This window comes from Pristiophorus japonicus, chromosome 4, assembly GCF_044704955.1.
Source record: "Pristiophorus japonicus isolate sPriJap1 chromosome 4, sPriJap1.hap1, whole genome shotgun sequence".
Taxonomy (NCBI): Eukaryota; Metazoa; Chordata; class Chondrichthyes; family Pristiophoridae; genus Pristiophorus; species Pristiophorus japonicus.
Genome location: NC_091980.1, coordinates 268,605,923 through 268,628,977, shown reverse-complemented (window position 1 = coordinate 268,628,977; position 23,055 = coordinate 268,605,923). Strand labels below are relative to the sequence as shown.

Here is a 23,055-nt window from a genome sequence, read left to right as displayed (position 1 = left end):
CCAAAAAAGGGCAGGGAGGCGTGCATCTCGGATCTCCACAGCACACACCCGGGTATAGTAATGATGAAAGTGATAGTCAGATCCCATGTGTGCTGTCCCGGAATTGACTCTGACTTAGAGTCCTGTGTAAGGCAATGCAGTGTATGTGCTCAGTTGTGCAACGCGCCCAGAGAGGCACCACTAAGCTTGTGGTCCTGGCCCTCCAGACCATGGTCGAGGATCCATGTTGACTATGCGGGCCCGTTTCTCGGTAAAATGTTCCTGGTGGTGGTGGATGCTTTTTCAAAATGGATTGAATGTGACATAATGTCGGGAAGCACCGCCACCGCCACCATTGAAAGCCTGAGGACCATGTTTGCCACCCACGGCCTGCCTGACATACTGGTCAGTGACAGCGGGCCATGTTTCTCCAGTGTCGAATTTAAAGAATTCATGACCCGCAATGGGATCAAACATGTCACCTTGGCCCCGTTTAAACCAGCCTCCAATGGGCAGCAGAGCGGGCAGTACAAAACCATCAAAGAGAGCCTTAAATGAGTCACAGAAGGCTCACTCCAAACCCGCCTTTCCCGAGTACTGCTCAGCTACAGCACGAGACCCCACTCACTCACAGGGGTGTCCCCGGCTGAGCTACTCATGAAAAGGACATTTCAAACCAGACTCTCGCTGGTTCACCCCAACCTGCATGATCAGGTAGAGAGCGAGCGGCAGCAACAAAATGTAAACGATGGTCGCGCCACTGTGTCACGGGAAATTGATAGGAATGACCTTGTGTATGTGCTAATCTATGGACATGGTCCCAAGTGGATCGCGGGCATGGTGATAGCTAAAGAAGGGAATGGGGTGTTTGTAGTCAAACTCGACAATGGACAAATTTGCAGAAAGCACCTGGACCAAACGAGGCTGCGGTTCACAGACTGCCCTGAACAACCCACAGCAGACACCACATTTTTGAGCCCACAACACACACCCAAAGGATCAACGACACCACGCCGGACCAGAAATTCAAACCCATCACACCCAACAGCCCAGCAAGGCCAGGCTCACCTAGCAGCCCTGCAGGCCAACAACACGCCAGCCCAGCGAGGGCACAGCCAACACACCAGAACAGACATTTGTACCGAGGCGGTCCACCAGGGAAAGAAATGCTCCCGATCGCCTCACCTTGTAAATAGTTTTCACTTTGACTTTGGCGGGGAGTGATGTTGTGTATCTGTAAAACACTCCCATGTTCCGCCACAAGAGAGCTCATCCCCTGAAGTTCCAAGGGATCCCAGCATCCCTTGGGAGCACTGTATATAAGCCGGCCCCGAAGGTCTGTTCCTCACTCTGGAGTGTCTTATTAAAGACTGAGGTCACTGTTACTTTAACCTCCCTGTGTGCAGCCTCATCTGTGTTAGGAACACAATATTTTCTGGCCAAATTGGCATAAATGGTGTATGTGGCTGGGAACGCCCCTTTTGAAAAAAAAACTGACCTAACAAAAAACCTAACTCACTCACTTAACTCATATTAAATGGCCATATTTGCAACTAAAAAGATACACCAGAAAAATCAAGTTACACCAAAAAAAGGTGCAAATCATGGGGAAATGTGGGCCCCTTATGTCTAGTAAAAGCAGGTGTAAGGCCTGCTTTTACCAGCGTAAGAGTTTTAAAAGAAAGAAAAATAAAATTTTATCAATAATTTATATATTATAAACCCTGTCTATTAAGGTAAGTTTATTTTTATCCCTATTAAAACATCACAGCAAAAAAAAAAATATTTTGTCTAAAACATCTAATTAAATTCAATTTTAAATATGTGAAATGTTTTTCTTATTTATTTTAAATGTTTGTGTTTTGGGGGGTATTCCCATTCATAGAAATGGTGATCTCCGTACAAATGGAGATCACCATTACTCTGAATGGGGATACGCCATTTTCATTGGTTGGTCCGGCCCACGTGATTTCAGGCTGCACATACGCTCCTGGAATACGTGGGCCCCTATGCTGGGCTGCGAATGGAGACCTTGGAGCGCAAGTCTACGTTCGTCCGGGACCACCAGGTACTTTCATTAAAAAAATTTTGGTCGGAGGCATCCGACCATTCTTTAGTTGAGCTGCAGATAAGAAAAGTTCATGCAAAATTGTTGTGCACACTTAAAAGTTTTGGATGCATTTGAATGCGCATTCCCCGTGTTCAATATAATTATGTTTAATTATTTTCTTGAAGGAACAGGAGTAGGCCATTCAGCCCCTCAAGCCTGTTCCGCTATTCAATGAGATAACGGCTGATCTGCAACCTAATTCCATATTCTCGCCTTTGGCCCATATCCCTCAATACCTTTGGTTAACAAAAATGTATTAATCTCAGATTTAAAATTAATAATTGATCTAGCATCAAATGTCATTTGTGGAAAAGAGTTCAAAACTTCTATCACTCTTTGGTGTGTGCAGACCTTTCACTCCTGAAAGGTCTGGCTATAATTTTTTTTAAGACTATGCCCCCCAGTCCTATACTCCCCAACCAGCAGAAATAGTTTATCTCGATCTACCCCTCTCTGTTCCCCTTAATATCTTGAAAACTTCAATCAGAACACCCCCTTAACCTTCTAAATTCTACGGAATGCAACCCTAATTTGTGTGATCTCTCCTCGTAATTTAACCCTTGGACTCCGGGTATCATTCTGGTAAACCTACGCTGCACTCCCTCCAAGGTCAATATATCCTAACTAAGGTGTGGTGCCCAGAACTGCTCACAGTACTCCAGGTGTGATCTAACCAGGGCTTTGTATAGCTGCAGCCTAACTTCTACCCCCTTGTATTCTAGTTCTCTAGATATAAAGACCAGCATTCCATTAGCCATATAGATTATTTTCTGTACCTGTTCATGACATTTTAATGATCTATGTACCTGGACCCCCAAGTCTCTTTGGATTCCACTATTTTTAGCTTTTCACCATTTAGAAAATACCCTGTTCTATCTTTTTTAGGTCCAAAGTGGATGACCTCACATTTGCCGACATTGAAATTAATTTGCCACAGTTTTGCCCATTCTGTCAATATCCCTTTGTAATTTTATGCTTTCATCTACACTGCCTACATTGCCACCTATCTTTGTATCATAGGCAAATTTGGATATATGGCTTTCTATGCCATCATCTCAGTCATCAATAAATACTGTGAATAGTTGAAGCCCCAACACAGATCCCTGTATACACCACTAGTCACATCCTGCCAATTAGAGCACCTACTCTCTGTCTCCTGCCGCTCAGCCAATTTCCTAACCAGGCAATAATTTGCGTTCAATTCCATGGGCTTCTACCTTAGTTAATAGTCTCTTATGTGGGACTTTATCAAATGCCTTCTGGAAGAAATAACATCCATAGACATTCCTCTGTCCACTATAGTCACCTACTCAAAAAAATTAAAATCGGGTTTGTCAGCCAAAACCTACCTTTCACAAAACCATGCTGGCTCTCTCTGATCAATTGAAATTGCATAACATGTGGACTGTTGTTGCTCAGAGGACAAATGGTGTTTTATATTCAAAGGGGAGGCAGATAGACCATGTAAGACAAGTGTATCTGTTTAGAGATGATTTGAGCAGGGCAGGCATTCTACATAACTCATTGTGTGTATTTATGCGGCTTAATTAGGGGCCATAGTGAACATTAAACTAGCAAATGAAGGGTTAAGCAGCATGGGGCAGTGGTATACAAACATCAATAGCAAATCACATGTTTCTTTATTAATGCTCCCTTGTGATGGCTATCAGATTTCTTGTGCAGGAGGCGATAATGTTTGTGAAGTTGTAAATAGTAAACAAAAAGTCTCTGTGCACTTTTGCTGATGTTGGGGATTTGAGGTAGACTGAGAACCATTAGCAGCTTTTAAAGTAAAATATGAATATGCTGCAATTACAAAGGTCAGTCAGCATCTATAAACATAAAAGACATTTCAAAGCTGAAGACTGAAAGATAAACAGGTGTTTTACTAAAATTCAAAAAAGGAGAAAACAAGGAGGACGAGATGGGAAGAATCAACATATATGCCAATCAGAGAGTTAGGGTGAAGCCTAAATCACATGTAAATTGTTTAATAGAAAATTATTAAATGATATAAAAGATCATCAGTGAGATGACGCTGAGACATTAAGTGAAAAGAATTAAAATATAGAGAGCCTCTCATTTGGAAGGGGGGGTGGGGGAAGGGAGCGATAACCTGATGTGGGGGGGATAGGGAGAGAGAGAGAGAGAGAGAGAGAGAGAGAGCGCGCCGGGGGGGAGGGGGGGTGGGGGGGAGAGGGGAAGAGAGAGTCAAAGGGGGGCGGGGGGGGGGGGAAAGAGAAGAAAGAAAGAGACACGAGTGGGGGGGGGATCGAAGGGGAGAGAGGGAACACAGGTGTAAGGATCTTCGGCTGGAGAAAGCAGCACTTGCGCTGGGATAATGGACTTTGGCTGGGGGAGGCAGCACTTGAGCTGGGATAACGGACTTTTCTGGGGGAGTCAGCACTTGTGCTGGGGTAAGGGACTTCGGCTGGGGGAGGGATGCACTTATGCTGGGGTAAAGGACTTCGGCTGGAACTTGGTGGCTTTTGCTGGGTTCATGATCTGTCCTCTCTGGCTACTGAAGTCAGAATAAATCAAATTACAATTTGCAAAGTCAGTCAGAACTTGGGCTGGACGGTTCCAGTTACACATTCCAGAGAAACTTCAGGGTGTGGTTTATCTTCCAAAGGGACCAATCAGCAATAGGTCATGTGATATGAACAGCCAATCAGAGACACGGTGGCCATTTTGTTAGTACAAATAAGCGCATCCAACATTGGTGTGGACCTGTGCTTTTTCTCTTGCAAATGGCAGATCCATCCATTTCCTGCATTTTAATTTCAGATCTGCTAAATAGAAACATGTTTTTTTCTTTTTCTCTATTTTGTTTGAATGGATCTTTCTTGTCTTTCCAACCCCACTTTTAGCACATTCTTTTGATTATCAACCCTTAAGATTATAGAAATTCGCTGAATCCCTTCTCAATGCATTCCTCCCTATATAGGTTTTATTGACACAGTCTGCATCAAATTGAACAAGTGACCAATGTTTCTCGCAAGGCAAAGTATTATGATTTTCATTTTCCACTTTTGGCGCCAAACTATAACTGAACTCTATTTGAACCTCAAATTTTGAGCAGACCATGCCTTAATCCTGCCAGGATCAGACCCATTTATATTGTTCTTGATTATTATGAAAAGATGCATAATTTCAATCATTCTTCATCACCTGCTAGTGCCAACAATGAGAGAATTCAGGGGTCAAAATTGCCCTGTTTAGTGACTCTCATTAGTGCCTCCAGGGGGGCGCCAACAGGGCAGGAAACACTTTTCGCTGGGGGAGTGGAGGGGCACTACCAGCTTCCGCGAAATTGCGCGGGTGTTAGCGGAGGTGCTGCCACGGTAGGACGCCACCGTGAGTACGTCATCGCTGTGCGCAGCAACGACGCCTTAGCGCCGACCCCTTTCCACCCCGCGGTAGACATCAGTGGAGGCAATCAGAGGCCCAGCAGAGTGTGTAGCGGCTCTCCGCTTTAACCAAAGGGGAGGGGCGTTGAACTGCTGAACCCACCCCATTAGGAAGCGGAGCGCGCGAGATTGCGCTCCACTTCCTGTGAGGGGTGGTAACCGCAATTTCGCAGCTGTGGCAGGACTTCCGCGCTGGGCGTAGGACGTCCCGCCCTGAGCCAGTTACCGCCACCAATCGGGCGCTGGGAATTTCTTCCACAAACTTCAAGAGTGCTAACGTTTTTGGACTAAAAATTGGATATAGCCACGAAATGGGCAGTGCTAAGGCCAAATGAGGTTAAGCTGTGACACTGGAAAATGGTCTAGTTAGCACACAAAATTTGTGCTCACTCTTCATTAACAGGATTATAGCCATGATTTCAGTGCCAAAACTGCTGCTTAATGCTCAATAGGTGGATCAATATTGGGGCCAGTCTATTTCACAGTCATGTTTGCCACAGGCTTTTTCCATTACTTAAATGGGGGGTGCATTAATGCTGCGGCACCTCATTGTCAGGTCAATTGCCTAAACAACCATAAGAAGGTGAAGGACAAGCAAGACTTCTGTACAGATTGTGATGACACATCATCGCCCAAGGGAAAGATCCCAGAGATTTTCAGATGAAGCTTTAGATGCACTGGTATTCAGTGGAGGAGAGGAGGGCTGTCCTATACCCACAAACTGGCAGGAAACCCTCACCCTATACCCCCCAAACCATTTGGCAGGAGATTGCAGACCATGTGATGGCCAGCACTGTGGTGCCCAAGGACCACCATCCAGTGCAGGAAGAAGATTAATGGCCTGACAAGTGGTCAAGGTAAGGGAAGGCTTCAGCAAATGCTACATACCACCATCTGCACCAGAAGCCTCACACAGTGCTCAATGCACCACACCACCAGCACTCACCTACCAACAATCTCTAACTATCACCACTCACACCTCACACCTCACAATCATAGCTTCACTTCACTCCACCCTCACAATCAGACCACTGCTGTAACACACACCCAAATCTCACACCTTGCACACACTGACAGCTACTCAACTATTGCAGACACATCACCCAAACACATTGCACTATAACTCACTCAGTTCTCTTTCTCTTGCAGGCCAAGCTGGCACATAATCACCGGAGCATCAACACACAGGTGGGGGCCAGGCAGACACGCAGGACCTAAGCCAGCTGGAGGAGCGAGTACTGCAGATAATTGGGAGCCACGTCATCAACGCCATGGCAACCGGCAAGGTTCAACCCCTTGGGTCAACAACGGTATGCTCATTCCTAATCCTTCTTCTCATATCCCACTTCCCCCCCTATATTTTCACATTTTCAAGCTACTCATGCTCTATGCATGCATTTCTGGCTCCTCCCCCCCATCCCCATCACCATAACCCGACTCGTACCTTTCTACTTTCAGATAATCAACAAGCACCCGAGCATCTGTGCCCCAACAGATTGCTAGGAACCCTGGGGAAGTGGCAGAGGACTTGCTGTCCTCTCTCAGGATGACAGCATTCCTACTCCCACCACTGCTACTCCAACATTGCCCTTGCTGCTGCCCATCAGCCAGCCAGCCCAGACTGCTGCCACCCATGCCGAGGTGGTGTAGTCTACAGCCGGGACTTCTAGGTTCAGAGCTGCTCAAGGTTGTCCTGCAAGGCCATCTGAAGTCTCCTACATGGAAGCTCAGCAGCTTTCCACCAGCCATACTGCAACTACTAGGGGGAGCACTTGGTTAGGAAAAGCCACACAAAAGACAGACACTAAGGGATTGCACAAGGGTGATTAGTTAATAGTATTCATGTAAATATGTGAGAGTTGATTAGTGATAAATTTATTCATTTTGTTTGGAATCTTTGGTGGTGTCTCTTATTTCAGCTTTGTGCCCTGGAGGACGCTGTGATATTCCATGAGACAGCGATGACATGATGGGAATGTGGTGAGCAATCGGGATCTGGGGTTTCATTCATTCAGACCGGTATCTGATAAGCTGTTCACGGACAACCCGTCCATAAGGATGAATGGCTGCCTCCTCCTCCTGAGGTGGTAGCGCGATCCTTGGTGGCACGGGCTGCGCCATCATGATGGCCAAGTTGTGAAGCATGCAGCAGACCACCACGAAATGAGACATCCGCTCCGCCGAGTACCAGAGGGCTCCTCCCGAGCAGTCAAGGCAACAGAACCATTGCTCCAGTAGCCTGATGGCCTGCTCGATGATGTTCCAGGTGGAAGCGTGACTCTTATTATATGAGTGCTGGGCATGAGGGGTGGGGTTGTGAAGGGGAGTCATGAGCCAGGCGTAAAGTGGATAGTCCTCGTCTCCAAACAGCCACCCTTGAGTTTGCTGTGGTGGCTGGACTAGCCACGAATTTACGAAAGGATATACTTGTTTTGGAGGCAGTTCAGAGAAGGTTCACTAGGTTGATTCCGGTGACTTATGAGGAAAGGTTGAGGAGGTTGGGCCGCTACTCATTGGAATTCAGAAGAATGAGAGGTGATCTTATTGATTATGAGGGGGCTTGACAAGGTGGATGCAGAGAGGATGTTTCCACTGATGGGGGGAGACTAAAATTAGGGGGCAGGATCTTAGAATAAGGGGCCACCCATTTAAAACTGAGATGAGGAGAAATTTCTTCCATCAGAGGGTTGTAAATCTGTGAAATTCACTGCCTCAGAGAGCGGTGGAAGCCGGGACATTAAGACAGAGAGACAGTTTCTTAACAGATAAGGGATTAAGGGGAACGGGCAGGGAAGTGGACCCGAGTCTATGATCAGATCAGCCATGATCGTATTAAATGGCGGAACAGGCTCGAGGGGCCGTATGGCCTACTCCTGCTCCTATTTCTTATGGTTTGATGTTCTTAACATTGCTGGCACACCAGACTGAGGCAGGATGAAAGTATCATAGCTGCTGCCAGGATAGCCGGCATTGACATTGAAGGTTTGCTGTTTGTGGTCGCACACAAATTTCACATTAAGTGAGTGGTAGCCTTCGTGGTTGCAGAAGATCTCAGGATTGTTATGTGGTGCCCGCAAAGCCATGTGTGTGCAGTCGATGACGCCCAGCACCATGGGGAAGCCCGCTATCCGGGCAAAGGCACATTGCGCTTGTCCTGCTTCTCTCTGGCGGAAGAACACCACTCGCCGTTTTTTCAACATTTCATGGTGGTAATGAGAGGCATAAACCACCCGAATTATTAGCCCTTTGTTTCTTTAAAAATGGCCATATTCTGCTTCAGTGATTGAAAAGATTATGCCAAAGTTACTTCCAAACAGTTTCCTTTCTGAAATGCCAATATGGTTTTCAATAACAGTTTCTTTAATCATGTGTATATGTACTTCCAAGTGACATGATTTCATCACACAGACAGAAATTGTCAGAATGTCAGATAGCTTCAAAATTAGGAAATTAGGAAATTAGGAAATTCATTATAGCCCAGAAATGGGCAGTATGTTTAGAAAAGTTTGATAATTCGTGTCAGGCTAATTCATTCTCACTGCTCAAAGAAATGACTGGAGCTCTAAATCAAGACTTAAAGGCCTAGTTCAGTGGCGTTACACTCAAAGGGTGAACCAATATTGGATTCAGTCTAATCTTAATTCATCATTACCACAGGCTTTTCCCAGTACTTAACAGGGAGGCTCATTGATACGGCAGCATCTCATTCTCAGCATTGCTGGCTGTGCAGCTGCCTCAGCAAGAAGCAGCACAACAAGGAGAAGGAGCCTGGCATGCTCATGGCAGATCCACTTCAGTCAGGTGGTCAGGGTGATTGAATGCTTCAACAAATACTGCACACCACCATCTGTACCACAAGCTTCGCACACTGCCCAAAGCACCAGATCCCTAGCACTCACCCACCAACAATCCCTACCTAGCAACACTCACACTCACATCTTGCAGACTATGAAAACTATTCAACTATGGCAGGCACAAGGGTCATTAGTTATTAGAATGAATGTTATATGTGTGATATGTTTATGCATAAATTTATTAATGGAGTTTGCAATATTTTGTAGTCTCTCTCATTTCACCTTTGCACCCAGGAGGACGCTGTGATATGGCATGACACAGGGATGATGGGCATGTGGTGAGCAAAAGGGATCTGGGATTTAAGTCATCCTGGCGAGAGCTCTGATGTCCCTCCTCATCCCTCTGCGCATGTTTCCAGATTTCTGGCTGCCTATGCTCCCTCCGCCGTAGGTCCTGGAGGGCGAGGTGGCATGCCAGTACAGCCCCCATTAATGTTGCCAAATGTAACAGTTTGAATCTCTGAACAATAAATTAGCCACTTTGCACTTGCCAGAACAATGCTGATAAAAAATAAACTTGAAATTACTCATGCAAACTCATCCACTAGCTGAAACTGACAAGTGATATGTGACCATAGAAACTAACCTGTCCTGACAGCTGAAAGTGATGACTAACGTCCCTGGAGCCAGTGTCCTGCAGCTGTGTGCCTCCCCTCCCTGTCGCTGTCTGGTCGAAGCGCAAAGGTAAGTGTCCATAATGAATTTGGCAGATTGGGTGCCCGTCACAATCTGCCTGGCATTGAATTGTTCAGCGTTACCTTGTACCGGCAGTGCAATGAGGGGTAAGGATTGCCGCTGGATTCACCTCGCCCCAGCGCTACTGCATCAACGCCAATTACCACCCTCTGAAGGCGCTAACCAACTGAATTTTTCCCCCATTTACTCTAATTTCACTTGGGGAAGTGTAAATTGGCACATTATCTTATGCATTTCTCACTCTGTTGAGAATACATGTTTTGTACCATCTGTATTTTTAATATAAAGATTAAAAATAAGGTTCCATAGTATCACACATGAACAATTTTACTTTCCACAGTGGCTGTACTTTCTTGGAAATTAGTGTACTCAAGTTTTGTAAAGTTGCCATGTCCTATTTGAAATGAGACACTTGCCAGTTTCCTTATAAATTCCTGAATAATTGTCATTCATTGTGGATCCAAGTGTTCAGTTAGTTCTGAGAGTATGAATGCCTACAGTGCTCATTTCATAAGGGCTATATTTTAAACAATACTGCACTATGAGGTATAAAGCTCATATCATTAGACAACTTGGTATCCTATTACTCAGCATAAGCAATGCCATGGGAGATCCACTGGATGGAATTACAAGTCCAATTATATCCTATTAAAAGGTCAAATGACTGTTGTCACTCTTGGGCCTGTCGCTCCTTCCGCTCTCCGGCCTGCGAGCACCATTGGAGCAGGCCTGGGAGCGGAAGGAGCAGCGTGGCAGCCTAGCCCAGCAGTCTGAGCGGCCCCCGGCCTGCGAGCACCATCGGAGCAGGCCGGGGAGCGGAAGGAGCAGTGTGCCGGCCTGGCCCAGCAGTATGAGCGGCTCCCGGCCTGCGAGCACCATTGGAGCAGGCTGGGGAGCAGAAGGAGCAGTGTGGCGGTCTAGCCCAGCAGTCTGAGCGGCCCCCGGCCTGCGAACACCATCGGAGCAGGCCAGGGAGCGTTGGAGCAGCGTGGCAGCATACCACTCCACTCCAGCGAGCAGCACGTGCTGGAGCAGGAGAGCAACGGCAGTGAAAAGAGACGTCACCAAGGTCCAGGTCGGTGATTGGAGCGTGTGCAGGTACTGCGAGGTCGGGGCAAAGGAGCGGCGAGAAATCGTGGAGGGACATGATCGGGGCCTAGAAGAGGCGTGAGTTCGGGGCACAGAAGAGGCGAGGCCCAGGGGCAGCACGGTCCAGCACACACTGCGATATGTGTGCGCGCTTGGTCTGTGCAGCAGAGCTGGTCTCCAGTTGTCTTGGTTAATCCTTGCTACTGGACCAAGACCTAGCTCTGTCAAGCCCGTGTGGTGGTTGGTGTGCAATGCCCACCACACGTTAAAAAAAATCCAAGCTCATCTTCCATCCTTCAAGATTTAGTTCGGACCTGGAATTTTAGATCCATCATTGAAACACCTGTGAACTTTTTGACATGGAAGCAAGTCATCCTCGATTCGAGGGACTGCCTATGAGATGACTGGTAAAATATATACTACTACTTTTGCTAAGAATAGCATATCTTTACCTCAAGTTGCAAGAGTCTAGGAATGATTCTGTTCAGCATTTTAGTTGTTGCTGTTCCAAATCATTTGAAATTTGATTATCATTAAGTAATACAAGGCTTTTTGCTATGAATTTTGTAGTTGTCACCATACCACACATCAGAGGGTGTGCCTTCTTCAAAGCGAACATTCCCCACGGTTTCCAGTTCAATTATCAGAAATAGAATGCTAAAATTAAAAAACTCAGTGGTTGGCATCATTTCAGTCTGATAGCTTGCTTCAGTTCTGTGAAAAGAACAGAATGGAATGATTTCATTTGTGACAAAATTAATATTTGCATTTGATATCATGTTAACAGTAAAAAAGGAAAAATATTAAGTTAGCACATTATCTTATGCATTTTTGCATATTCTCACTCTGTTGAGAATGCATGTTTTGTGCCATTTGTATTATTAAAATTTTGTGCCTGTGTGAATGCAGCACTATAAAGTTGCAGGGATCATTCAACCTGTAAGATTGCAGGATCAGAAATCAGATGCAGAGACCACTGTCTTTTCAACTAATCAGATCCCAGAACTATTTATGAACTGTTATTTCTGATTGACCACTTTTAATCATGGAACCATTCTATTAAAAATAATTCTGGGTCACACAGCTGCCATGACAGTTTCACACCTATCCCATTACTGTACCACTAAAAACATTTATAAAATATACCAGTTGATCTACCATGATGTTGCGCACGGAGAGTTAAGTTCAAAGTGCAGTATTTAGTAAAGCATGGCTAGAGAGCAGGAGATAATTGAATTTTACCAAGGAGTCAGTTGGGGGTGGGGCGGGGGATGGGGAAAATGGTGCGAGGAAGAGGGGGGTGGGGGGAAGAGAGAGAGAGAGAGAGAGAGAGAGAGAGAGAGAGAGAGAGAGAGAGAGAGAGAGAGAGAGAGAGAGAGAGAGAGAGAGAGAGAGAAAGAAAGAGAAAGAGAAAAAGAGAGAGAGAGAGAGAAAGAAAGAGAAAGAGAAAAAGAGAGAGAGAGAGAGAGAGAGAGAGAGAGAGAGAGAAGGAAGTGGAGGCACAAGGGGGACGAGAGAGGGGGATATAAGGAAGACAGGGAGGTTGACTCTAATTAGCTACGTGATGCTCAGTGGAATTAGGGTGAAAGATATGTCAGGTGAGGAGGCTGAGTTCTGGCCAGCAAAAAGATGCGTGATGGGGGTGATGTTTGGCTGGTCAGTGTTGGGGTGGAATGTGATTGGAGAATTGCGCTCATGGTGAGCTTGATCACCAAAAGAATATAGAAAGAAAGAAATGCAATACATCAAGAAATGAAGAAAGATCTGCAGAGAGACAACAGAGGTAAAGTCAGAAAATACGTGAAATGCCCAAGGGGAGAATAAGAGATAAACAGAAGAGAAAAGACAGGAACAAGGTGAGGCTTGGACAAAGGAAGAAAGAGTGAGAAAAAAGTCACAAATAAACAGAAAGGTAAAGAGACCAAAGTAAGCAGGAGAGAGAAATAGTGGAAGACAAACAAAAATGCAGTGAAAACATGACTAAGCATTAAAAGGGAAGGCAAATAGAAAAAAAGTTAAAAAAAGATACAGGCTGGAATTTTCTCCAGGTGGGCGAGATAGGAGTGGGGGGGGGGTTCTCAGAGGTGGGTGGGAAACCCGGGAGGCTGGCAGATGTGGAGAGGGAACGAGAGGTTGGTCCAGGGGAGGGATTGTGATGTGAGGTGGGTGGGGGTGGTGGGGTGGTGTCGGATATCGGCTGGCATGGTCAGGGATTAGCTGGCTCAGTTGGGGATCGTGGGAGAGGAGGATCGTGGATGAGGATCAGCAGGGGAGGATCGGGGGGGGGGGGGGATGGGACGATCGGGGTCAGCCACCGGAGGATTGTGGCCGACCTCAGCATCATTGGTGGGGTGGGGGTTGGGGAAGACCTCATGTTGGGGATTTGAAACCTCATGGCAGGGTCTCTGATTGCGAGGTTGGGTTAGTTGGGGGCCCTGGATCCAGGAGGTAGGTATAAAGCCACTTACCTCCTGGATGCAGCAGTTTCCACCTTAGTTTAACTGCCAAGGTTCAAGAATTGTGAGAAACCCGTCCACAGGCAGTTAAATTCAAAATGGAGGTTAAAAAAAAAGAGGCTTCCAGACTCATTATAATATTTAAATTAATGTACCGCCCCCTTTGAGCAGGTTGGTCACCCGCCCCCGTTAAAACTGGTAGCGGGCGGGTTGGAGGTGGCATCAGGTTAGGAATCACATTTTGAACAATTTAACTGTCTTTATGCTCCAAACCGACCCGTTTTTGGGGGGGGGTGGAATTACGGCCACAATTTTTTAATTTATCGATGAGTAATTCATGGAAGATCAACTAATCTATCAAGTAGTTCTTTTACATTTATAAATGATTTGCTTAAATTGAAACTAAACTGATTCGGGAGCAATGGCCGGGGGCAGTTTGGGAGCAGCGGGAGCAGTTCGAGAGCAGCGGCTGGAGGAGGAGCAGCGGCGGCCTATAAAGGCCCGGCGGCAGTTCGGGAGCAGCAGCGGCCTACAAAGGCCCAGCGACAGTCTGGGGTCGGCGGCAGTTCGGGAGCAGCTAGCTGCAACAGGGTCAAAAGTAAGAAAGAAGTAAAAAGTAATCGAAGGGTGATGTCACAGCCAAGAGGGTAAGTAATTGGCTGGTTGAATGGTGAGTAGTTTTCTTTTTCTTTATCTTTTTTCTTGTTCTTAGCAGTAAGAAACCTTTGGCATCATTGCCAAATTAAGTAATTTAAGGATTAAATTGTGGCAGGAGAGCCCAGACCCGTGTCATGCTCCTCCTCTGCTATGTGGGAAGTCAGGGACGCTTCCAGTGTCCCTGACTACTATGTGTGCAGGAAGTGTATCCAGCTGCAGCTCCTGACAGACTGCATTGTGGCACTGGAGCTGCGCATGGATTCACTCTGGAGCATCTGCGATGCTGAGGATGTCGTGAATAGCACGTTTAGTGAGTTGGTAAAGGTTACACAGGCAGATAGGGAATGGGTGACCATCAGGAAGAGCAGTGGAAGGAAGGTAGTGCAGGGGTCCCCTGCGGGCATCTCCCTCCAAAACAGATACACCACCTTGGGTACTGTTGGGGGAGATGACTCATCAGGGGATGGCAGCAGCAGCCAAGTCCATGGCACCAGGGGTGGCTCTGCTGCACAGGAGGGCAGGAAAAAGAGTGGGAGAGCTATACCGATAGGGGATTCTATTGTAAGGAGAATAGATAGGCATTTCTGCGGCCGCAAACGAGACTCCAGGATGGTATGTTGGCTCCCTGGTGCAAGAGTCAAGGATGTCTCGGAGCGGCTGCAGCGCATTCTGGAGGGGGAGAGTGAACAGCCAGCTGCCATGATACATATAGGTACCAACGATATAAGGAAAAATGGAAGGAGGTCCTACAAACTGAATTTAGGGAGCTAGGTGTTAAATTAAAAAGTAGGACCTCAAAGGTACTAATCTCAGGATTGCTACGTGCTAGTCAGAGTAGGAATTGCAGGATAGCTCAGCTAAATACGTGGCTTGAGGAATGGTGCAAGGGGGAGGGATTTAAATACCTGGGGCATTGGAACCGGTTCTGGGGGAGGTGGGACCAGTACAAACCGGACGGTCTGCACCTGGGCAGGACCGGAACCGATGTCCTAGGTGTTTGCTAGTGCTGTTGGGGAGAGTTTAAACTAAAAAAGCAGGGGGATAGGAATCTATGCAGGGAGGCAGAGGGAAGTAAAAAGTGGGCAGAAGCAAAAGGTAGGAAGGAGAAAAGAAAGAGTGGAGGGCAAAGAAATCAAGGGCAAAAATCAAAAACGGCCACATTATAACATAATTCTAAAAGGACAAAGACTGTTTAAAAAAAACAAGCCTAAAGGCTCTGAGTCTCAATGCGAGGAGCATTCGTAATAAGGTGGATGAATTGACTGTGCAGATAGCTGCTAACGGATATGATGTAATTGGGATTACGGAGACATGGCTCCAGGGTAACCAAGGCTGAGAACTCAACATCCAGGGGTATTCAATATTCAGGGAGGACAGACAGGAAGGAAAAGGAGGTGAGGTAGCGTTACTGGTTAAAAGAGGAGATTAACCCAATAGTAAGGAAGGACATTAGCGTGGATGATGTGGAATATTTATGGGTAGAGCTGCGAAACATCAAAGAGCAGAAAACATTAGTGGGAGTTGTGTACAGACCACCAAACAGTAGTAGGGAGGTTGCGGATGGCATCAAACAGGAAATTAGGAACGCGTGCAATAAGGGTACAGCAGTTATCATGGGTGACTTTAATCTGCATATTGATTGGGCTAACCAAACTGGTAGCAATACTTTGGAGGAGGATTTTCTGGAGTGTATAAGGGATGGTTTTCTAGACCAATATGTTGAGGAACCAACTAGAGAGCAGGCCATCCTAGACTGGATCTTGTGTAACGAGAGAGAATTAATTAGCAATCTGGTCGTGCGGGGCCCCTTGGGGAAGAGTGACCATAATATGGTCGAATTCTTCATGAAGATGGAGTGTGAGACTAGGGTCCTGAACTTAAAAGAAAGGTAACTTCGATGGTATGAGATGTGAATTGGCTAGGATAGACTGGAGAATGATACTTAAAGGGTTGACGGTGGATAGGCAATGGCAGACATTTAAAGATCACATGGATGAACTACAACAATTGCACATCCCTGTGTGGCGTAAGAATAAAAAAAGGAAGGTGGTTCAACCGTGGCTAACAAGGGAAATTAGGGAAAGTGTTAAATCCAAGGAAGAGGCATATAAATTGGCCAGAAAAAGCAGCAAACCTGAGGGCTGGGAGAAATTTAGAATTCAGCAGAGGAGGACTCAGGGTTTAATTAGGAGGGGGAAAATAGAGTATGAGAGTAAGCTTGCAGGGAACATAAAAACTGACTGCAAAAGCTTCTATACATATGTGAAGAGAAAAAGATTAGTGAAGACTAATGTAGGTCCCTTGCCGTCAGAATCAGGAGAATTCATAATGGGGAACAAAGAAATGGCAGACTAATTGAACAAATACTTTGGTTCTGTCTTCACTAAGAAAGACACGAATAACCTCCCGAAAATAATAGGGGACCGAGAGTCTAGCGAGAAAGGAGAACTGAGGGAAATCCTTATTAGTCAGGAAATGGTGTTAGGGAAATTAAAGGGACTGAAGGACGATAAATCCCCAGGGCCTGATAGTCTGCATCCCAGAATACTTAAGGAAGTGGCCCAAGAAATAGTGGATGCATTGGTAGTCATTTTCCAACATTCTATAGACTCTGGATCAGTTCCTATGGATTGGAGGGTAGCTAATGTAACCCCACTTTTTAAAAAAGGAGAGCGAAAACAGGGAATTATAGACCTGACGTCAGTAGTGGGGAAAATGTTGGAATCAATTATTAAAGATGTAATAGCAGCGCATTTGGAAAGCAGTGACAGGATCGGTCCAAGTCAGCATGGATTTATGAAAGGAAAATCATGCTTGACAAATCTTCTAGAATTTTTTGACAATGTAACTCGTAGAGTGGATCAGGGAGAACCAGTGGAAGTGGTGTATTTGGACTTTCAAAAGGCTTTTGACAAGGTCTCACACAAGAGATTAGTATGCAAAATTAAGGCACATGGTATTGGGGTAATGTATTGACGTGGATAGAGAACTGGTTGGCAGACAGGAAGCAAAGATTGGGAATAAACAGGTCCTTTTCAGAATGGCAGTGACTAGTGGGGTGCTGCAGGGTTCAGTGCTGGGACCCCAGCTATTTACAATATACATTAATGATTTAGACGAAGGAATTGAATGTAATATCTCCAAGTTTGCAGATGACACTAAGCTGGGTGGCAGTGCGAGCTGCAAGGAGGATACTTGGAGGCTGCAGGGGGACTTGGACAGGTTAGGTGAATGGGCAAATGCATGGCAGATGCAGTATAATGTGGATAAGTGTGAGGTTATCCACTTTGGTTGCATAAACAGGAAGGCAGATTATCAGAATGGTGACAGATTAGTAAAAGGGGAGGTGCGACAAGACCTGGATGTCATGGTACATCAGTCATTGAAGGTAGGCATGCAGGAACAGCAGGCAATAAAAGTGGCAAATGGCATGCTGGCCTTCATAGTGAGAGGATTTGAATATAGGAGCAGGGAGGTCTTACTGCTGTTGTACAGGGCCTTGGTGAGACCACGCCTTGAGTATTGTGTGCAGTTCTGGTCTCCTAATCTGAGGAAGGACATTCTTGCTATTGAGGGAGTGCAGCAAAGGTTCACCAGACTGGTTCCGGGATGGCAGGACTGACATATGAAGATAGACTGGATCGACTAGGCTTATATTCACTGGAATTTAGAAGAATGAGAGGGGATCTCATCGAAACATATAAAATTCTGATGGGATTGGAAGGGTTTATTGCAGGAAGAATGTTCCCGATGTTGGGGAAGTCCAGAACCAGGGGTCACAGTCCAAGGATAAGGGGTAAGCCATTTAGGACCGAGATGAGGAGAAACTTCTTCCCTCAGAGAATTGTGAACCTGTGGAATTCTACCACAGAAAGTTGTTGAGGCCAGTTCGTTAGATATATTCAAAAGGGAGTTAGATGTGGCCCTTACGGCTAAAGGGATCAAGGGGTATGGAGAGAAAGCAGGAATGGGGTGCTGAAGTTGCATGATCAGCCATGAACATATTGAATGGTGGTGCAGGCTCGATGGGCTGAATGGCCTACTCCTGCACCTACTTTCTATCTTTCTATGCTTCAATGGTTTGCTGATAATAATGAGAAAAGTTCAATGAATGTTCCTGTTTTCAAGGAGAATTTCTGTTTGCAGTCATTTTGGCTAACGGTCAGCTTGGCCCAGTAGTAATACTATTGCATTGGAGTCAGAAGGACATAGGTTCAAGAGCCACTCCAGGACATGGGCATGTAATCTAGGGGGATACAACATGCAGTACTGAGGGAATGGATGTCGTCTTTCTGATGAAATCTTAAACTGAGACCTCCTTGGTCTGATCAGGGGAATGAAAATGATGCCATGGCACTCCTGAAAGAGGAACAGGGAAGTTCTGGTATGTTGACAGATCGGGGAGTTTACAGGACAATACACTGCACAAATGGGTTGCCACATTTATCTACAAAACAACAGTGATTACACTTTCAAAACAGCAGTTCATTGACTATGAAGCACTTTGGGATGCCTTGAGGATATGAAGGCGTTATATACACGCAAGTTGTTGCCTTCTATAACAGATTTGAGATGGCACATTTTCAAATTCATTATGCGTTATACTTTTCCAAGAAATTTAAAGACCTCTTTCATAAAGGCATTGTTTAAGAAATTAGAGAGCTTTGGCAATATAATGCAAGGTACATCACAAACTAATTTACTCACTCATCCAGTCTTTTGTTCCAAAATGTTAGTCTTTCTCTGAGAGCATCCAGTTTTTGGGACATTTTCTGCTCTGCATTAGGATCTTCTGTGCTTTTCTTAACAGAACTGCTACTGCTATGCACTCCTTCTATCCCATTCAGCGTGGTCAGTACAGAATTTTGCCTTTTGCTCAACTGGAGCACTGTCAATTCAGATTCTAGCTGTTTCAAGAAAATTGGTTTGTTATCTATTGTCACATATCTTGACAAAATCTTCAACCTTCTAAGTAATTTGTTTGAAACACTGCATTCTAACAGAGTGAATGCGCTACTTTCATACTTGATTGAGAACAGCAGGGTCGAATGAGCATACCTTCACAAAATGCTCCAAAACATTACAAAATGTGAACCAATTATTTCTCCCAGTGTATTATCAGGATTAGGTCAATAACCTAATGAGCTACCTGCTATCTCAATGCCTGATCAGTGCCAATGAAATATTCTATGCTATAGAAAGATGGTACACTGATTCAACCAATATAGTGTAATTTCTGGGCTGGAATCAACTGGAAACAACGTACAAAACTTATACAGGTGGAGTGTCTGAAATCCAGAAAACTTGGGACCGAGGCCATTCCGGATTTCAAACGTCCTAAATCCGGAAATGCCCGGGCCGAGGTTCGGGTTTTTCCGGATTTCGGAAAGTCGTTGACATCCCAAATCTGGAAACCCCCGGGCCGAGGTAGGTAGGGGGGTTGGGAGAGGAGGGGCGGGGGGGGAAGGGCGAGGTCGGAGTTCGGGCGGCCGAGGAGGGGAGGCTGAGATGGGGGGTTGAAGGGAAGGGCGGTCGGGGGAGGTCGGACGGCCGAGGCCTGGGGAGATTGGGCGGCCGAGGTGGGGGGGGTGGGGGGCGGGGGGTGATTGGGCAGCCAAGGTTGGGTGGCCGAGATCAAGCGGTCGGAAGTCCGAGACCTAGGGAGGTCGGGCAGCCGGAGTTCAGGCAGCCGGAGGTCGGAGTTCGGGCGGCCGAGGTAAAGGGGAGGGGGGGTGGGCCGGGCGGCCGAGGTTGGGGTTTGGGCGGCCGAATGTGGGGGGCCAGGGCTTGGGGAAGTCGGCGTTCAGGTGGCCGAGGCCTAGGGAGGTTGGGCGGATGTGGTAAAGGCTGGGCGGGGGGTGGGGGGAGGGTGGTTGAGCAAGGTCGGAGTTTGGGTGACATCGGATTTCGGGCGACCAAATGCGGGGGTGGGGGAGCGGTCAGGTGGATGAGATCGGGCAGCCGAGGCAGGGGAGTCCGAATTTCGGAACATTTTCCGGTTTCTGAACAACCCCACCACGGATGGGCCCGGTGTCCGGATTCCGGAACATTCCGAATTTCGGAACTCCGGATTTCAGACGCTCAACCTGTACAGCCAGCATATTTGAAAGACACAAACTGAAATTGCTGGAATGGCGTGCATGCCGTTATTTGGACTTTGCAGTTTCCCATTCATATTGATTTATATTTATGCCATTATTTGTTGAAATGTTGATCCATCTACGACGTGGCAAGATGAATGGCAAATCAGGAACATCATGGATAGTGCAGCCAATGGATTAACCCACAAACCAACCACATGGCACTACAAATAGTTGGGCACAAAAGCAGTAAGGCAGATTGAGGTGAAGCATTGGGAAGTAAGTGAGCTGCAACTTCTAAAATCAACCCAAATCAACTTTAAAAATTTAATTGCAGTTAAAAATATCTTTAAAGGCTGCTTGTTACTGAAATATTGTATACAATAAATGTTCAATTGTTTTCTAAAATTTTGCTGTTCCTTCTTTGTGTTCATGCAACCATGGGAATCAATCTACAGAAATAGCACTCCATACATACTGATGCACCCCTGTTCCGCTGGTGAAACTTCAGGAAAGGGAGGGGGCAGTGGCGCATCCAGATGGGGATAATCATTGTCCAAACATCTGAGCCATGAGCCGATCTTTGGCTGCCCTGCCCTATGCCACCGCCCATGGGTCCAGGGACATGTGGGTCGGAATCATCCGATACCATGGCATCTTATCTGCCAAGTCAAAGATGAGCCCTTCCTGCAAAGCAAAATTGTGTATTGCGCAGCAGATCAGTACAATTTTCGATATGTTACCAAGGTCGTATTGTAAGGCATCCAGACAACGGAAGCGTGAATTAAGCACCCCAATGATGCTCTCTACCATTTGCTGGGTCGCCGCATGTGCATGGTTGTATTTTTCCTGTGTTGTGTTGTTGGTGATGCGGAATGGTGTTGTCAGCCACAGCTTCAGTGGGTAGGATAGCCTTTTCTACCTCATGCAGGGCTGGAGTTTTGCTGAGATGGTGACGGGTAGCATGCTGCAGCTTGGAGTTGAGGACACTCGTGTAGAAGGCAGAGTCTCAGTTAAGGAGATCTTTGAAGTGCTCCGTCCAGCGGGCCCTGACTGCCTCGTTGTCCTTAATGAGTGCCTCCCTGTTCTTGGCCAGCAGTGGAGTGAGGCCTTGGGTGCTTGGGCCATAGGTGATCTTGACTGCGCTGAAGAATCCTCGCACGTCATGGCTGTCGACCAACTGCTGGATCGCCTATGCTTTCTCCACCCACTATTCTATTCTTTAGGTCACAGGTTTTTTGTTGGAACTCGGCCTTCAGCCACCTGTAGAGCTGCTTTGCTGCTCTCGGGTTGCTGCTTTAAGTTCAGAAATGCCTTGCGCTTGCGGCTTATTAGCTCCTGGATCTCCTGGTCGTTCTCGTCAAACCATCTTGGTGTTTCCTGGTTGAGTGACCAAGCGTCTCTTTGCAGGCTGTGGTTATGGAGGCCTTGAGGGCAGACCAGGCGCTGTGGGCACTCTGTGTCTCGGCGTCATCAAGAGTTGCCAGGTTGGCAGTGAGGCGGTGGCTGTATAGGGCTTTTTTAACTAGGAGAATAGACGCACCAACGTCAGTGTTCTTGCCCAAGCGAACATCCCCAGCATCGAAACACTGACAACACTCAACCAGCTCCGTTGAGCGGGCCACATCGTCCGCATGCCCAACACGAGACTCCCTAAGCAAGTGCTCTACTCGGAACTCCTCCACGGCAAGTGAGCCCAAGGTGTGCAAAGGAAACGCTTCAAGGACACCCTCAAAGCCTCCTTGATAAAGTGTAACATCCCTACCGGCACCTTGGAATCCCTGGCCCTTGACTGCCCAAAGTGGAGGAAGATCATCCGGGGCGGCGCTGAGCACCTCGAGTCTCATCGCCGAGAGCATGCAGAAACCAATCGCAGCAGAAGGAGCGTGCGGCAAACCAGACTCTCCACCCATCTTTTCCTTTAACCACTGTCTGCCCCACCTGTGACAGAGACTGTAATTCCCACATTGGACTGTACAGCCACCTAAGAACTCACTTTTAGAGTGGAAGCAAGTCTTCCTCAATTTTGAGGGACTGCCTATGATGATGAGTGGGTAGGCTTTATCCCCAGGGTTCATCCATCTCCTTGTCCCTCCCTGCTGAATAAGTCATGGGTGTTGGAGTGTCGAACAATTAGCATATTTAGCAGGTGATAAACCTTCTTGTTGATCAATAGGACAGGATCCTCAAGTGGAGCATTTAGCAGCACATGCATCCCAGTAATAACCCCATGCCATGGGGAAGCTTGTTTCTTTACGGCACAGGTGACATGTTGCATTTAATTAAGTCGGATGCCCTGCAGAAGACAGTCACCGGCTTAATGCTGGTCTTCACATTTCCTTGGCTGATCTTAGAGGTCTCAGGTGCCTGACTGGAAAAAAAGCAGCGCTGTAGAAATTGAGGACCCTTGCCACCCTCAGGGCTACTGACGAGGCCCTGAGAGAGCTTTCGGTCTTCATGGATCATCTCATATAGGTGACCAATTGCTTCCTTGCTGAAGCTCAGTCTGCACATGCAGAGCTGCTCTGACAGTGCCTCAAATGACATCCGCTCCCTGTACACACACTTTGGTGGTAGTAGCAGTTTCTGGCCATTGTGCCTCAAGCGACATGCCTGTTCCAAGCGACATGCCTGTTCCCTCTTGCTTCTCCTTCAGGTCGTCGATAATAATCAGTTACAAGTAAATGCCCAGTGGATAGGTCATTACAATGCTTTCACCTTCCT

General features: G+C 46.7%; 1 protein-coding gene across 5 annotated transcripts in view; it reads right to left on the bottom strand.

Moving 5' to 3' along the window:
• The window catches only part of lrrc9 (leucine rich repeat containing 9), a 302,164-nt gene that overhangs the window by 217,524 nt on the left and 61,585 nt on the right, over positions 1 to 23,055 (bottom strand). For all 5 annotated transcript variants that reach the window (XM_070877538.1, XM_070877541.1, XM_070877539.1 and 2 more), the window contains 2 exons: positions 18,959 to 19,158; positions 11,721 to 11,852 (listed from right to left, as the gene is read on the bottom strand). In XM_070877538.1, the coding sequence (XP_070733639.1) occupies positions 11,721 to 11,852; positions 18,959 to 19,158 (332 nt within the window). The remainder of the gene's footprint in view (positions 1 to 11,720; positions 11,853 to 18,958; positions 19,159 to 23,055) is intronic.